Source organism: Camelina sativa, chromosome 9 (assembly GCF_000633955.1).
Source record: "Camelina sativa cultivar DH55 chromosome 9, Cs, whole genome shotgun sequence".
NCBI classification, from domain to species: domain Eukaryota; kingdom Viridiplantae; phylum Streptophyta; class Magnoliopsida; order Brassicales; family Brassicaceae; genus Camelina; species Camelina sativa.
This window is the reverse complement of record NC_025693.1, coordinates 26,231,186-26,247,839: the sequence shown is the minus strand read 5'-3', so window position 1 is coordinate 26,247,839 and position 16,654 is coordinate 26,231,186. Positions and strand designations below refer to the sequence as shown.

The 16,654-nt window shown below is 36.4% G+C and overlaps 5 protein-coding genes across 7 annotated transcripts; all 5 read left to right on the top strand.

The window, feature by feature from the left end:
• On the top strand, positions 537 to 2,535 carry LOC104712344 (ycf20-like protein). Of its 3 annotated transcripts, none has more exons than XM_010429230.2 (4): positions 537 to 622; positions 1,121 to 1,339; positions 1,711 to 2,118; positions 2,221 to 2,535. In XM_010429230.2, exons 2-4 carry the CDS (start codon positions 1,176 to 1,178, stop codon positions 2,225 to 2,227), a joined length of 579 nt encoding a protein of 192 aa, XP_010427532.1. In that variant the 5' UTR covers positions 537 to 622; positions 1,121 to 1,175; the 3' UTR covers positions 2,228 to 2,535. The 3 variants fall into 3 exon arrangements, with proteins under 3 accessions (XP_010427532.1, XP_010427533.1, XP_010427530.1); XM_010429231.1 differs by lacking the exon at positions 537 to 622 and adding an exon at positions 632 to 764; XM_010429228.1 differs by lacking the exon at positions 537 to 622 and adding an exon at positions 632 to 853.
• LOC104712341 lies at positions 5,004 to 7,462 on the top strand. The gene is made up of 4 exons (XM_010429218.2): positions 5,004 to 5,708; positions 6,073 to 6,197; positions 6,892 to 7,106; positions 7,320 to 7,462. Exons 1-3 carry the CDS (start codon positions 5,375 to 5,377, stop codon positions 7,093 to 7,095), a joined length of 663 nt encoding a protein of 220 aa, XP_010427520.1. The 5' UTR covers positions 5,004 to 5,374; the 3' UTR covers positions 7,096 to 7,106; positions 7,320 to 7,462.
• LOC104712340 lies at positions 8,217 to 10,899 on the top strand. Its single transcript, XM_010429216.2, has 2 exons — positions 8,217 to 8,905; positions 10,203 to 10,899. The coding sequence occupies exons 1-2, from the start codon at positions 8,437 to 8,439 to the stop codon at positions 10,757 to 10,759; spliced, it is 1,026 nt and encodes a 341-aa protein (XP_010427518.1). The 5' UTR covers positions 8,217 to 8,436; the 3' UTR covers positions 10,760 to 10,899.
• LOC104712339 (calmodulin-5) lies at positions 11,679 to 12,980 on the top strand. Its single transcript, XM_010429215.2, has 2 exons — positions 11,679 to 11,927; positions 12,349 to 12,980. The coding sequence occupies exons 1-2, from the start codon at positions 11,852 to 11,854 to the stop codon at positions 12,720 to 12,722; spliced, it is 450 nt and encodes a 149-aa protein (XP_010427517.1). The 5' UTR covers positions 11,679 to 11,851; the 3' UTR covers positions 12,723 to 12,980.
• On the top strand, positions 14,208 to 16,019 carry LOC104712337 (putative transcription factor bHLH107). The gene is made up of 2 exons (XM_010429214.1): positions 14,208 to 14,586; positions 15,278 to 16,019. Exons 1-2 carry the CDS (start codon positions 14,344 to 14,346, stop codon positions 15,740 to 15,742), a joined length of 708 nt encoding a protein of 235 aa, XP_010427516.1. The 5' UTR covers positions 14,208 to 14,343; the 3' UTR covers positions 15,743 to 16,019.

Sequence of the window (16,654 nt, the reverse complement as noted above, 5' to 3'; positions counted from 1 at the left end):
ATTCTGAGCAGTACCTATACAACAGTTCTCTCCCTCTTACACAAAACTTGGCCTGATAGAAAAATCCAACAAAGTTCACTTATGTAACATACCAAAAGAATACATAAGGATTAATTGATTCGATCCTTAAAAGAGAAAGGTTGTACCTTTAGAGAGTTTGGTGGATAATAGATTCCGGCGTGGACGACCTCACTGTTCCGGGAACTCGTGACGGTGCCAAACGATGAGGCGGCATCGAGGATCAGCACTTCTCTGCCGCGGAGACTGAGCTCACGCGCAACCGCAAGACCCACGACTCCAGCACCGATCACGACAGCGTCAACTCTCTCTTTAGGTATCGTTTTCGCTACACCGCTTACTCCTCTTACGAATCTCCAGGTTGGTGTTGAAAATCTCATCCCTTTCCTCCTACCCAGATATGCAAGCATCTTCCTTTCGATTTAGATTTTAAGTAAACCTTTTAGTCTCCCCCACCTCAGCTCAGCACCACATAAATAGAATGGTATTACAAAGCTTTGCAATTTTGTGTTTGGCATCCCCTCTCAAGCTGTACCATTTCTATTTGTTTGAAATTCTAAATAGAGCAGCAGGAGAGTCAAGTTATAATACGACGCCGTTTCAGGTCCTCTGTGCTTCTTCTTCTTCCACTTCTTATACTTTCTCCTTCACCCAACAGCTGGTTCCTTTTTATTTTTGTCAACTACTGCTTTATTTTCTTAAAAATGGTTTGAGTTCTTGTTCTTATATCAGTATCAGTTCGAAAGGTTCGATTTCTGGGCTTGATATAGAGTAATGGGCGTGAAGGAACTTAGGAAATTGGGGGAAATTAGGTTTTTCTTGAATTGTTTACAAGGTATTTGTGAAAATGTCTGATTGAATTATAAAAGATTTTGTGATGGCACCTTTCCATATACTGAGTGTTCTGTGTGGTTCTTGAATCCCAGTTTTGTGTTTCTTGTTTCTTCTCCGTCTATGAGTTTGAACCTTACTCTCTTTGTTTTTTTTTTGGTAAAAGCCTTACTCTCTTTGTTTATCAGCTTGTAGTTGGTTTTCTCAAGAGAAAGTTTTTATTTAATGGATTGATTGTGAAATTGATAAATGCTGAAACTTTGTGGTCTAGGAAGTAGCTACTACATATTTTGGGTCAGAAGACCAACATTTCTGTTAGCTGTTTCATGGGATTCGCCATCACCATCACATTACCTAACTGTGGAAGTAAGTTATTACCAAAGAGGAGTTTTAGAGACAAAGCACCTTTGTCTCTTGCCATTTGCTGGGACTTTTGTTCTTTCTGTCATTTTCTTCATCCTGCACAGCCTCTGTTGGTCAGACATCAAAGGCATGTTTCTAACTTCCCAAGCATCAATTTGTAGCTTAGAAGTTTAGCATCGTTGTGTGGCTGAGAATACAATGAGATGAGGTTTTTGGCAAAATCTGAATATTTTTCTTGCGATTCTCTGTATATTGTTGTCTATCAAGGCAGAGACCATAACCAACCTGTAAAACCCATGGTTATAAAGTAAGATTATATCTAAATGATGGTTTTTTGTGCGTTATTGGACTTGTATGGAGTAGTGAAGTCCTTAGAACACCAAGTATGCTTAGGCTTGTCAATTCTTGTGATATGTACTGTGTCTTAAAGAAGAAGATCTTATGTTGAACTCATGTTTCCAGTATCCAAGTTTTAAGTGGGTCTTTTGCAATTTCCAGGAGGATGTCATGGACAACCATCAAAAGCTCGGTTGGTGGGGACAGATTCGATCCAGCATCCAGTTCTTCAAGTAATAGTAGCTCCAGAGGTCTACGGCTAATCAAAGCCATACAAGTTCTCAGAACTAAGCTTCTGGTGAAAATTCAGGAGATCAAGAAAGATCTGCCCAAGAAACTCTTCTTTCTCTTGGTGGGATTCTACTCTGCAACTGCTTTCTCTACATTCATAGGACAAACAGGAGATTGGGATGTTCTATCTGCTGGACTGGCTGTGCTTGTAGTTGAAGGCATTGGAGCTTTAATGTACAGAGCTTCTATTCCATTAATCAACAAGATGCGGAGCACAATCACCATGTTTAATTATTGGAAGACCGGACTCGCCCTCGGACTGTTCCTAGACTCATTCAAGTATTTGAAGTTTAGACTTAAAGAATCAACGGTTTTTATCTTTGCGCTCTTGTGCTGGTTCCAGTTAATGACAAGTGCGAAAACTCTTTTGTCTTGACACAGGTTTTAGCTCAGATCTTGAAAGCAACAAGAAAGAGTGCGAAACATGGCAATGGAGAGTGATCAGCAAAATTTGACAAGCTGTGTCTCCTTTATGCCTGGAATCAACACATGAGGGTTGTGCAGACTTAAACGCTCGTTGGAAACAAATCTCAGGTTTCAGCTTTTCAAATCACAAGCTGAAGACAAGGGACCAGACCTTGGAACATACGAAAAGCCAGTCACAACAAACAATACTCGACACTTGTCTGTAAAGCCATGTATTTGATTCTGAGTCCAAAAACTATTGCATTGCAGATCGAAAGGTTTATACTAGCATTGATTCCCTGAAACATCTTCTTCCATTCTCTGTTTTTTAGAAAAAAAAAAAAAAATCGAAAATTTTCCACTTTTTCATCTTTAATGTAATTTGCAGCCTAAACCTTGTTGATTAAGCTCTTAAGCTAACAAAGATATGACTTTTAAACTCCCCAAATATTGCATTAGAACACTTATTAAATTCCAATTCTTCTCTGTGTTTAATAGTTCTGTAATCAATGTTAAAGAACATATAACAGAGGCAGAGAAACAAGACCGAGCATGGGACTATCCGAGATCTTATTAAACGCTGTATTAACCAATCCTTTCATAAAAGGGTTCAAAATCCAGACTATGGTGACTCGACGGCGTATTTATTGTCTTTAAGGCGGTTTGCTCAAAAATCTCAAAAGGTGATGAGTTGGAATCCCACATCGAAAAGTTAGAGAGCGTTGGTCATAAGCTTCGTAGTATAAATAATAAGCTGAGCCTATCGTTCAAATCATACCTTTCTCGGCCTTTTGGCTAAGATCAAGTGTAGTATCTGTTCTTATCAGTTTAATATCTGATATGTGGGTCATCGATCCACACGATATTAACTCTATTTTTTAAGGGAGAAAGCTCATCTGGATAGCTTGCTATCTGAGCTTTCGCGAGTCGCCCCTGCGTTGCACTATTGCAAGGGCCTGGCTCAACCCGCCAAACTAATAGTTAAAACCAGATTAAACGAGAAAAGGTTAAAAAAAAGGATAAGTGAATCTGCAGGTTAAATCTGATCCTATCCTAGATGCCAAAGTCCTGCCTATACTTGCTGGAGACTTACTTAAGTTTTGGATCCGGGGCTCAGCTTAAAAACGCGGTACAGCATCAAGAAACATAATCAGATTGTTATGTTCACTTAACATGAGAAAGTACTAATGTTCGTAATTGTTGTGATCTCTCGCTTTTAGATTGGAAATTGGTCAAGATGCCTCGCTGAAATGTTCTCTATAAACACTAGAGACTCAGTAGAGAAAATGATTCAATAGATAGCGAGAAATCATTCAGTTTGCTAAACGAACTTAGTGATCTACTAATGCTCCAAAAGATATGTTAATGGAACAATCCATTCGAGAAGAGGTTTGTTTTGATATCTCTATCACTCTTTATTAAGCTATATTTGATCACATAGCATTTTTCTTGACTAATGCATAGGTATGCCAATCGATAAGTCTTCCCTTAATAAAAAGAATACTCTGCAACTTTACACCTGACGAGTTCTGTCCTGATGATGTCCCTGGAGCTGTCCTAGAAGAGCTTAACGCAGAGGTAACATAATCAAATCATCTTTTTGTTTGTTTCTCATCAGAGCATGTCGAAGCATAAGTTATCAGGAGTTAGCTTCCCTTATGCGGCTGCTCCTATTTCATACATTCCTCCATCATCAAACAATGTAGCAGAGAGAGTTGCAGAGGTAGAAGGAGACATCTCTAGAATGTCAAGGAATGCGTCTATGATACAAAGAAAAAGATACACGAGCGATGAAGAGCTGGAGGAATTAGATTCTCCTCTTACATCCATCATTGAAAACGTATCATTGTCACCTTCCACACAGAACAGGAATGTAAAGAAGCAAGTTGAGCAGATAGATGCAGTTGTTACAAATGCAAGATATGAGCTACTTAAGGAAGTGTGGTCTATGTGAGTAATTGAAAGTCAAACATCGAGAAACCATCAACATACTACACTTGATCTTAGCCAAAAGGCCGAGAAAGGTATGATTTGTGGGTCATCTAATTTTCGTTAACTCTATCAGAGTGTGTTGTATCAACAACTGCATCAAAAGGCCGTATATTTAGCCATTAGCTAATCTTTTTCCTGGAAATTTTCGTTTGTTTCTTTTTTTGCTTTTCCTCAAGAAACCATCAACATACTAACGTTTTTCTTCTCTCCTTCACCGGTAGACAAAAGGAGTTTTCTTGGAATGTGAATCTATAATGTCAGTTAAGACCAAGAAAAGGATATTAAATACAAAGAGAATCTAAGCACAAATTGTTGGAAACAGAACAATGGAGGAGGGAGAGAGAACAAAACCTAAATCTTGTAACTGCTTTGACTACATACAATCCCCACAAGGATTCAAAAGCAATCATAATAGCAGCTCAGATTGTGCCTAATTCAAGCATCATTCTAGTGAGCTCAATGCCCTGAGCACGAGAGCTCCTCCAATAATTGCTTTGATGATTTTTTTTAATAAGTTTCCATATTTCTTCATATGGGTTAAGATTGTCCTGTGAATTGATCAATGGCAAATCAGTGTAATAGAGAACAAATATGTGTAGAAAGAGAACTTGTAGCATTGTGTTTGACGAGAAAAATAAAAGATGTGTTATGAAGAAGACTGCGGCAAAGGAAAATAAAGGAAGCCAAAGTGTATATTCATAAAAGTCCCACATCGGAGAGTTAGAGAGCATTGGTCATAAGGTTTGCAGTATAAATAAAGAAGCTGAGCCTACCCTTCAACTCATACCTTTCTCGGCCTTTTGGCTAAGATCAAGTGTAGTATCTGTTCTTATCAGTTTAATATCTGATATGTGGGCCATCGGCTCACACGATATTAACTCTATTTTTAAAGGAAGAAGGTCCATTAAGATAGCTTGCTATCTGGGCTTTCACGAGTCGCCCATGCGTTGCACTACTGCACGGGCCTGGCTCAACCCGCCAATCATCTAATCAATTTTTGTTTTCTCTGAATTGTTGAAATTATAAAGTAAATCATAATTAATATCCAATAAATCTAAAATTATCAGTCACTGACTAAAAACAGAGGAAAGCTTAACTGTTGACGACAAAAAAAAAAAACAGAGGAAAGCTTAAGAATATGGCGAACCCTAGAAGAGTAGTGATCGAGAACCATAGATTGTTGTCACCTTTGATCAATCTACTGAAGAAGCCTCAAGCGATTCCTCTGCTTCTCTTTTTCTTCCTCTTCCTCACATGGATCACCCTCAGGTTACAGCACTCCTCTCACGTCTCTTCGTCCTCTTCACATCCGAAATCGACGTTAAAAAGTCATCCCGATTTGAAAAATCTCGACGACGACGATAAGGTTAATCTAGTCCGGTTCGGTTTGGCGTCGCTCTCTCCTGTTCGGAAAGACGACCGTGGATGGTTGCTTGATCCTGTTATCCTTGCTCGTGATTCTCAGCTCAAAGGTTCGTTTGATCGAATTCCGAATCCGTTTTCTTACAAATGTTGTTCAGGAAGTTGATAAACACCAATTCGTATTAGTGTTCTTGAGTAAAATCTGTAGCTTAGTTATCATTATTCATCTTTTGTGAAACTTAGGCATTCTCAATTGGTTAGTGTATTGAAGGATAAGCATGGATGAAATAGTTTAGAAGCTCATACTGTAGGTTGATAAACACCAATTCGTAGGTTGATCAGTAGTTGATGTAGAGAAAATTATCTATGGCTTTGCTCATACTGTGAATGATAGTCTTAGGAGTGAGCTGTCTAAACCTATCCAAATTCACATTTCCATGTTTTATCTTCTTCTTTTGGTTCTTGTGTCCGCAGGTGGAGCCTCCTCGTGTGTTTCCATTCATGTTGGTGAAATCCGGCCTGGTGGATTGAGGGGAAATCACCGACACCATACCTGTAATGAGACGTTTGTCATATGGGGAGCCAAGACAAGATTCAGGGTAAGTCTTCATCATCTATCTCATTGATAGAGCATAATTGAAGACTTTATAGTATGTCGAAATAATATAAGTAAACGGCTGTTCTAGTTTATCTAAGTATCCGATATCCAATGCTTCATTGACTGGTAAAGCTGATGAAAAGAGGGTTCAGAGTTATTCTGCCATGCCAACTGAAGTAAACATGTTAGTTGGTCTTGATGTGTATTAAGTATAGGGTTGACAGATGCAGGAGCAGGCTAGTATTTGGTTGGTTTGAGGTTTGAGAATGTAGATAGAGGATTCACAGATGCTTGAGCAGGCTAGTATTTGGTTGCTTTGGGGTTTGAGAATGTTGACAAACCTTAAAGTACAGTTTCTTTCTGCTGATTTTTTCTTTGATTCTCCACTGTATTCCTTTTTTTTCGAGAAATGAAGGAGAGGATTACTTCTGAATCTGTCATATAGATGTTCTTGACTATTGGACTAATATCATCAGTCAATTGCTTGCTGATCACTGGACTAGTTAGAAAAAATAAAATAACTTCCTATAGCTATTTAGTGATGTGACAGATGGAATTATCTTTACTTATTCTGAATCCTAGTCCAGTGATGATTGTGTCTTGGTTTTCCATTTCTCTACTGCTCTCGTCTCTAATTGAACTAAGCTCATCAATCTGACTTTGTTTATGGATAAATCTATATGAATGGCTTGCAGCTAGAGAACCACAAGGTCGAAAAAGGTTACGCTGAAGTGTTAATTGGAGAGGATGAAGTAGCTGTAGCGGTTAGTCCTAGTGGCACAGCTCATGCTCTGGTAAATGTTGATCCTGTGCGTTCTACTTTCTTCATTGGTTGCCAAGACAGTGATATGCAGAACAACAGCTCCACTAGCGACTACAAAATATGGAAAGATCTATAAACCAAACTGGGGTTAGTTTAGTTTCTCTTGTTCATTCAGATTTTCATTGGCCTTTCTTTCTTTCGAGATTATTTGTATAGAATAGGCTTTGCTTTTTTTTTTTTTTTCTTGTCACTTTGTCAGTCATATTTGTTACCGAGAGTATAAACCTGAAACTTGCAATGTTTAGGGCTCATTCCGTAAGAAACAATTCGTATGTATATTTATTTGTTGTTTCTTCACAGTTGAATTTGCAATACAAGGATCTGAGGGACAGTCTCATTGCAAATTAGCACTGTAAGCAATCAACCACGAAGATTTGTAATTTATGATCAAAATATTTCTTTTCAAAATTTAAAAAAATATAAAAACTATATTCATAATTTTATTTGATAGATTGAGATATATCCATGTAAAATTATGTGTCAGCAAGTGTAAGTTTTCTACTTACGCAAATTGTTAACTTGAGGTACTCTATGTTGTAGAAAGACACAGTACAGTTCTAGGCTGTATATATCAACCTACCGACTAAAGCATAAATTGGTTTCTTCAAACGTGTTAAATGATTTATGGTCTCAAAACAGTGTGCCATTAATGATGTAGTTACTTAATTAAGTCGTACAAAGATATCTAATTCCTATGGAATGGCTTAAAGAAGGCTTTTAAAAGTTTTCTCTGTCCAGCATGCACGAGGTCATGGACTCTATGAATCTTAAAGAACACTCATAATCATGTCCTTTTGTTTCTCATAGAGCGTTGTGCTAAACTCCTAATGCCTACTGCATTTGATTAGTGTTCTAAAACTCTGTTAATGGAACTTTTTATAGTACTAAAAGTTGCATTCAAAGGTCTAGTTTAAGTTTATCTAGAGTTGAGAGATAATTACCTTTAAAAACCACTAACTAAACAGAAACATAAAAGGCATAATAATGTCTAACAAAAAAAAAAGACATTATTATGTATATCGCAAGTGTGTCAATGCATTGGAGTGTGACAGTTTGCCATGTGCCCAATGGACCAACCTTAAAGTAAAAAAACGTAAAACAAAAGTGAAAATAAAAATAAAGCAATAGCTCAATCACAAAAAGGGTATAATATTATAATTTTACCGTTGGAATGAATTAAAAAAAAATAGATTGATTAAATGGAAATTTAAGGTTTTAGATAGTGAGAAAAAGAGATGGAATGAATTAAAAAAAAAATAGATTGATTAAATGGAAATTTAAGGTTTTAGATAGTGAGAAAAAGAGATGGAATGAATTAAAAAAAAAATAGATTGATTAAATGGAAATTTAAGGTTTTAGATAGTGAGAAAAAGAGAGAAAGAGAGGTGAGAAAAAAAAAACAAAAACAGAGAGGAACATGAAGAAGAGTAAACGAGAGAACTTGCTTTCTCCTTCATCTTCATGGCGGGAAACCCATAATCCTCCCCGGAGAAACTCAAACTCCTCAGCCGTATCCTCCGGCTGCCTCCCCGGATTCTTCAACCTCTTCCTATCCACCTTTAACTTCTCATCCAACCGCCGCAAATCCATCACCTTGGGATCTAAAAAGCGAGAACAGAGAACCGTCGTTTACGCTTCTCCTCCGCAAGATTCATCAAACGGAGACGACGGAGGAGGCAGAGGAGGAGACGAGCCACCGCTTCCGCGCAATGAAGTAGAAGGGGATGCGGCGAGGGTGAGTCTGGTCGGAGCACTAGAGAAATGCGATCGGGATTTAGAGGAGCTCCGGAGAACCATCGACGTGATCAAAACCACTTACATTCTTCACAAGACACTTGAGGTTTCTCCGCCGACAACACGTGAAAATTTTAAGTTCTCCGGCACCGGTACGTTTCACCGACTTGTACATTTAATCATTAAGTCATTACATATCGACAACACTATTACACACATGTCGGAATCACGTTTTTGGTTGTTTTCTTTTTCATATTTACAAACTTCTCTAATTTTAGGGTCCAATAACTAAGTTAACATAAACCAAGCAAAAACAATTCATACTAAATGTAGAAGAATTGATGTGGTTAGTAAATTGGTAAAATTAACAGGGAATTCGTATTAAATATTTTGTTACTCAAACTAAATAAATTAATTACTGTTAAGAAAAAGTAATAATTTAGGAGAACAGTGTGTCAACTAAAGTGGCAATAAAGAGTGAAGAGAGAATGGGTATAGGGCAAAGAGTTGTCTCTTTGGTGGTGTTGGAATCATTACTATGTCTAATAGTGGAAGACATTCTCATGAAATTATTAGTATAGAAATAATGTAAACTATTGATAAAGACATGTCAATATGTCATTGCTCTAAACGATTCCATGCATGCATAAACTGTGTAGTTCATTTGATGTCACATCTAATTGCGCTAACAAATGGTTCACTACAGATATGTTGTCACTGAGGATAATGTTTAAAATCATATTTAGTCAATATAGTATGGACCCCAAATTAAGGTGGGGCTAATTAGTAATGAGGTTTTAGTCTAATCGAATAGAATAAAATTAAAGTGCAGAAGAGAGTAAAGAAAAGAGTGAGGAGAAAGAGGCATGTTAGACAAATGATGGAGGAAGAGACAGCTTTTAGGGGCCTTTATTCCTTTAGTCATGAAGCCCACTTTAACTTTTTCTCATCATTTGGACCCCCACCCATTATTCTGACCCACCAACTGGTTTAGCTACCAAATCAAGAATATCACTTTTTGAAAAAATAACATTTTAGTACTATATAATTCAATTATTGTTGCTTAGAATATTACACAAAAGTGAAAATTTGTTATTTAAACATCTCTCAAAATCTTCTTAGGTAAAAATTCCTACAATTGACTTCCTAAATTTGTTTGTGGTGTTATTTTGGAATGTCCTTTTAAAATTATGTTTGTCTTGAGGGAAAACAAAAGATTTTAACAAGAATGGATAAAATCCAACTAATGTTAACATATGTGAATAATTAACAGTTCTTTTTAAATACTATGTAAATTTGTTATATGCTTAGTTTTATTTTGACAATCGATATAGATTGATCTCGGGAATAATATATAATTATCTTTGTGTGACAAAGATAATAATATAGAATACACAGCTTGTCTTGTCTGATAAATTATTTGATTTTGTTAAACAAAAAAAAAAACAGTGGCAGGAGATGTCGTCGTGGGGACGCAAACGCAGAAGAACACGAAGACGACACAACATGAACCAGAGGGAGACACGATGCTGTCGATGGTGAACCACCACGAATATTGCTGCAAAGACAACAAAACTTACCAAGTCAACAACATAAATCTAATCACTAGCAGACCCGATCATTACGCTATACATGACGTCATTTCTAAGAGAGCAGCGTCAACGACGACAGAGACACGTGACACCACGTTGCCCCTCGTGGTGCGGAGGGTAAGACGGACCTTGATGGAGAGCGTTAACCAGGTCTGCGATGACGTGGCGTCAGGTCAACGAAGAGAGATCGCTAAGATAGGTTTGGCTCTTCATGATCACATCTGTCGCGACCTGATCGCAGAGACCGTTCGAGAGCTCTCTTTCTCCGACTACGACAACGACGAACACGAGTTTTATAAACCAGCGGTGGATTCTCCTGTTAGTTACGGCGGAAGTGGTAAAAGCCGACACATCAGACGTGGCAGCAGCAACTCTCTACCGCTAGACGCGTGTAGAAGAAGATTAGTGTTTTGATGTGATTGATGTCTTAGGTTCTCTATGTAATGGATATGGAAGTCTTAGTCGATACAGTTTTTTACCTATGGACACGTGTTTTAGTTTATTTTAGCATTTTCAAAAATTAAGATTGGAGAGAGTGCAGATGAATTTGTCTAGGGGATTTTTGTTTTTATTTTTTTCTTGAATCGCTTGTCTAGGGTTTTTTTCATGATACACTATATTTTGCTTGCAATAAAAAAAAACTTTCCTATCCGAATTTATGGATATACGATTCACTGATTTCCTTATAAAATATGAAAGATTTAGCAAATTTGAACCCAAAGTATACAATAACTGATATTTTTGCCAAACCATGTACGTCGAATTTGTCAATTGTAGATGACTTTCTATATTTTGTTTTCTAATTTGTACGGTCAATCTTTCTTACCGTATTATATTTCATCATTTAATCATAGAATTTATTGAGAAATTGATTAGAAGAATCATTCAAACCTATGATTGAATCTTAAAGTGTTTAAAATAAAAAAAAACTTTGAATCGACATTAAATTTTGCCGGTGATAATGTACTAGAAATAAAATAAACTCTGTAGTACTGTTTATATTTCGATGGTGACGAGGACGTATTATTATAATAAATGAATATAAGCCAATCAGAAAGAGACATTTGGAGGGCTAGAGAGAGGAGAGAGGACCCAAGAGAGAATGCTGACGTGACAGTCAAGTCAACGATCCGCGTACAGACCGTGTGATCCGTTAATTGTCCACTCTGGCGTGTTTTTAAGAAAATACTAAAATATTCATAATTGATAGGCAAATTAAAACTCGTAATTAAAGCCATAAACTGAGGTTATAATAGAGATTTTCCAAATCCGGTATCGCTTTTAAAAGTCCGGGTCGGAGCAAAAAAGGTCGTTAGCTTCGTTACCCGATAAATACGGTTTCTCTCTCGTTTTTTTTTTATTCTCTCAGCACAGCACAGCACAGACAGACAGACACACACACGCTTTTTCTAATTTTTCTCTTCTTCTCTCTCTCGATTTCTTGAGAGAAAAAAAAAAAAACACAAACAGAAACGAATCTACAGGAGAAGAAAAAAAACAAAAACAATGGCGGATCAGCTCACCGATGATCAGATCTCTGAGTTTAAGGAAGCTTTCAGCTTATTCGACAAGGATGGTGATGGTACGTTCTTTCTCCCTCTCCCTCTCCCTCTCCCTCCTTTGTTAATGTATACGATTTTTTTTGCTACTGTTGGATCTCTTAGTTTCTAAGCTTTGTTCTCATTCGATTTAAGTTATCGTCTCGTTGATTCAATTTGATCTCTGTCGATGTAAGATAACAACGGATCTGTAATTCGTCAATCTCTAAACTCGTCTTTCAATTTTTGGTTTCTGTTTTTTTTTTAATTAAATCGTGTTGGTGAATTGAGGTTTCGATGATGACAAATACGACGACGTTTTGAGTTTTGAGATTTCCGATTCTTCAAATTTTGTTTTGATTTGTCCTGTGTTCTTAGCTCTTGACTATAAATTGTTAATTAAGGAATTTGGAAATCTAGCTTAAGATGCTTCTCTACAGAGATCTGAGTGTGTTGTGCTTGTAGGTTGTATTACCACCAAGGAGCTGGGTACTGTGATGCGTTCCCTAGGACAAAACCCAACTGAAGCAGAGCTTCAAGACATGATCAACGAAGTTGACGCTGATGGTAACGGCACCATTGATTTCCCTGAGTTTTTGAACCTCATGGCTCGTAAGATGAAGGACACTGACTCTGAGGAAGAGCTCAAGGAAGCATTCAGGGTCTTTGACAAGGACCAGAACGGTTTCATCTCAGCTGCTGAGCTTCGTCATGTGATGACAAACCTTGGTGAGAAGCTCACTGATGAAGAAGTTGATGAGATGATCAAGGAAGCTGATGTTGATGGTGATGGTCAGATTAACTATGAAGAGTTTGTTAAGGTCATGATGGCTAAGTAGTGAATCCGGTTTTGCCTACCAGTTTACATCCATCTCTCTCTCTCTTACATATAATTCTTATGTTATGTTCTAAACATTTTTATTCATGGGACTTCCAAAGGATCTGTTTTTTTCTGGTTGTTTAAGATGCGAATGTTATATCATCCCTTTTTATGCTCTATGTTGCGTCTGAACATTTCTAAAGTCTTGTTTTATATTTTTGTGGTCTTGCTCTTTTTTGTAAGTTGTAACTTCGTTTTAGTTGGTGGTTTTTTTTTATTAATGGTCTCTAGTAAAGAAGCATTGTATCATGGTTTTGTGAAATGCAAATCAATGAGCATCTGTGTACGTGAAATAGATTACCTAGCGAGGTTTATTTGGCTCTCGGTAGCTTCAAATGAGCAACGAACGAAAACGCCAATTAGAACCTAAACTGTTTAGGTTCTAATTGGCGGCTAAACTCGAGAGAATGTGTAAAAATTCATTAGAAATTGCCACACAGTCAATTTAGCAAAGCATCGGATCATAAGATGTCAAAATATCAGTCATAATATTCATTAACCATAATTTCACATGACTTGGAACCTATTGGCATGGAAGCTAAGTCCTTTTCAGTCTGTTGCTTCTTTTCCACGTCATGTGGATATGGCTCATAGAAGATTTTCGCCGTTTTCAGACATAGCGCATGCTGCAGGAGATAACTCAACAGACTTCCAATTTTTTTGACAAAAGGGTCGTCACCACAACATGTTTTTGTAGAAAAGGAATGACAACATCTTCAAGATCAAATCGTCAGCCAACTCGCTGATACTTGATCAAACATTAGACTATATCTTAAAACCCTAACTACATATGTTTGATTGCTTATCAAGTTTATCGAATAACTAATAAAATCGTCACATCAAATCTAATTTCCAACTAATTCTCACGACTTCCGAAATTTTGTGCGAGGTAGATTCTAAGAAGAGGATTCACGAGAACTCCTTTAGGCTTTAGCCTTTAGGTCTGGGTATTCAGATCGACAGAGCACAAAATTCTTTTTGGGATGAGATCTCTCAATCACAACTACAGAAGATAAAATCAGTTCGTACGGCCGAAGACCAATTTGGTTCAGTTTATTGGTTCAATCATATCCCTCTTTTCTGTATTTTGACTATAACAGAGCCTTCAAGGCCAAATAATTCCTTCTTTGCAATAGAAAAAGGCCAAATAATCTTATCTAGAATCGTTGTTACTTAACTTTTTAATACAACACATCCTTAAAAGTTGTTTCAAGTTTTCTTTTTGAAATTTATCTTTGTTGTAAATTACAACTTGTAATAATGTTTTAACCAATGAATAATTGATAAGTTATATATTTAAAAAAAAATGTTTTATAATTTCTATGAAAAAAAAACTTGACAACTTAAAGATTCAAAATAATAATAATTCTTGCAAACACCTATACTGTATATTAAAGCATAAAAAATATATAGTGTAGAGTGTAGACATATCTTCTTCCTCTCAGTCTCTCTCTTTCTCTCTCCCACCTCACTTTTTGTATAAATACATAATGTAGTCTCCCTTTTAGAACAGAACCAACCGAAAGCTCCAAACCCAACAAAGAAATAAAAAGAAGGCGGCGGAGAAGCAAACAAAAAAAATGCAGCCAGAGATTTCAGATCACATATTCTATTCCTTCCTCACCGGAGGATTATGTGCCTCGTCGTCAACTACTTCCACCACCACAACGTCGTCGTTTTACCCTTTTACCATCGAAGACACGATTTCTCAAGAAAAAGCTCTTGCTGCTCAAAGGAACCACAAAGAAGCTGAACGAAGGAGACGAGAAAGAATCAATTCCCATCTCAACAAGCTCCGCAAGTTACTCTCTTGTAACTCCAAGGTACTATACTAAACTTCTTTATTGTACTACTTAATCACACTATTCTAGTCTAACACTTAAAATGAAACTTTGATAGAGACTTGAACCGGAAAGATTAAGAATATGGAAGATTAAACGTGATGATCGATATAAGTTATTAGTTACGTTTCTTTTGGGTTAAGAATTAAGATATGAAATTAACTTCTACACTCTCTATGGATATAATCTATTCTTTATAAATGAGGATTAGACTTTTTGAATGTTGAATTTTTGTGTTTTATTTCATTAAAACTATATATCCAGATGACAAAAAAATTGTATTTTTGTGGATTGATTGGTTAATTTACAGTATACTGGCTATGATCTTATTTACTAGTAAGAAAGGTAGGATATTGGAAGTAACATCAGTCCAATGTAGTGTTTTCGAATAATTAAAAAAAAAAAAAAAAAAAAAGCTGCAAGTACTGGGGAATATCTAGAAAATTGAGGAAAAATAAAAGCTTACAAGTCCTTTATTTTTTTTCTTTCTTTTCTCTGAAGATGATAATCACTTTGTCGGGAAAGTTATCGAGCTTTTTTTCTTTGTCAATTGAAACAATTTGAACATGAAGACAAATTCCTCGAATCAAGACAACTTCTAATGATCGGAACTTTTCTCTTTCCTTGTTTCATATGTATTTTTTTTTTTTTTTTCTTTTGTTTGTTTATACAGACAGACAAAGCCACGCTATTAGCAAAAGTGGTTCAACGAGTCAAAGAACTAAAACAAGAAACCCTAGAGATCACTGACGAAACATTACCGTCAGAGACAGACGAAATCAGCGTACTCAACTCTGAAGATTCTTCTAGTTATAACGAAGACGGCCGGATCATCTTCAAGGTATCGTTTAGCTGCGAGGATAGGCCAGATCTCTTGCAAGATCTCATGGAGACACTCGAATCTCTTCAGATGGAAACTATCTTTGCTGATTTGACAACTGTCGGTGGTAGATCAAGAAACGTTCTCGTTGTGGCCGCCGACAAAGAGCATCACGGCGTCGAGTCGGTTCAGTTTCTACAGAACGCACTCAAGTCTTTGCTCGAACGGTCAAGCAAGTCGGTGATGATGGGACATGGTGGTGGTGGGGGAGAAAGGTTAAAACGACGTCGGGCACTGGATCACATCATAATGGTGTGATTTTGATGAGACTTTGAGCATTATATTTATATATTTATTTAGGATTTGATTTTTATCATACAGTATGATTAACGTGGTTATAATTACCACAAACCTTTTGTGTTTTTTTTTTTTTTTCTCAACAAAAAATTATTTATATGGGTTTAGTTATAAGTTTGTGTGATGAGTGCTAACATATGTTAGTATAAGTGGGTCGTTGTGTTCTTTTTACTTTCTTTTTAAGAAAAATACAAAAAGAAAACACTGGGAAAAATATATTTTCGTATTATAAGTTCAATTCAATTTTATGGAGTACGTTAGAAGATGACGAAGGTTTTTAGATTGTGGGAATATTTGTACAGACAGAAGAATCTAACAAAGACATGTGATTGGGTAAAGTACTCTTACAGGGAAACAAGACTTTGAAAAACATATTATATATGTATTATATAAATGTACACAGAGAACTTAGAAGCATGAAATGGTGTATATAAAGTGAAGGTACGACATAAGACAGTGAAGAGAAGCTGTTTGTAGAATCTTAATGAAAGAATATATATGTACAAAGTGTTTTTAGAGTTTCAAAGTTACCTCATGTCATCTTGTCCCCTAAAGATATCTTCCTTTTCGTTCGTATCTTTCTGAATATTTTTTGTACCTTCGTTTTTTTTTTTCCTTCATTGAAGAAAAATTTAAAGCAATAGCTTTGACTGTATTGTGAATATATGTTTGACCACATTTTCATATTCGTCTAAATCGATCATATTCTATATATAAGTATTTATCATTTTTTTTTGTTTTCAAATTTATTTAGTAGTGATACTTCTAGTTCTAGCTAGGTTTTTTGGGGAGCACATGGAAAAAAGCAAGCATAGATGCAGAACAAAAGTAGGTACGAAGAAACTGGGGAATCTTTTGTCATATGTGATAACC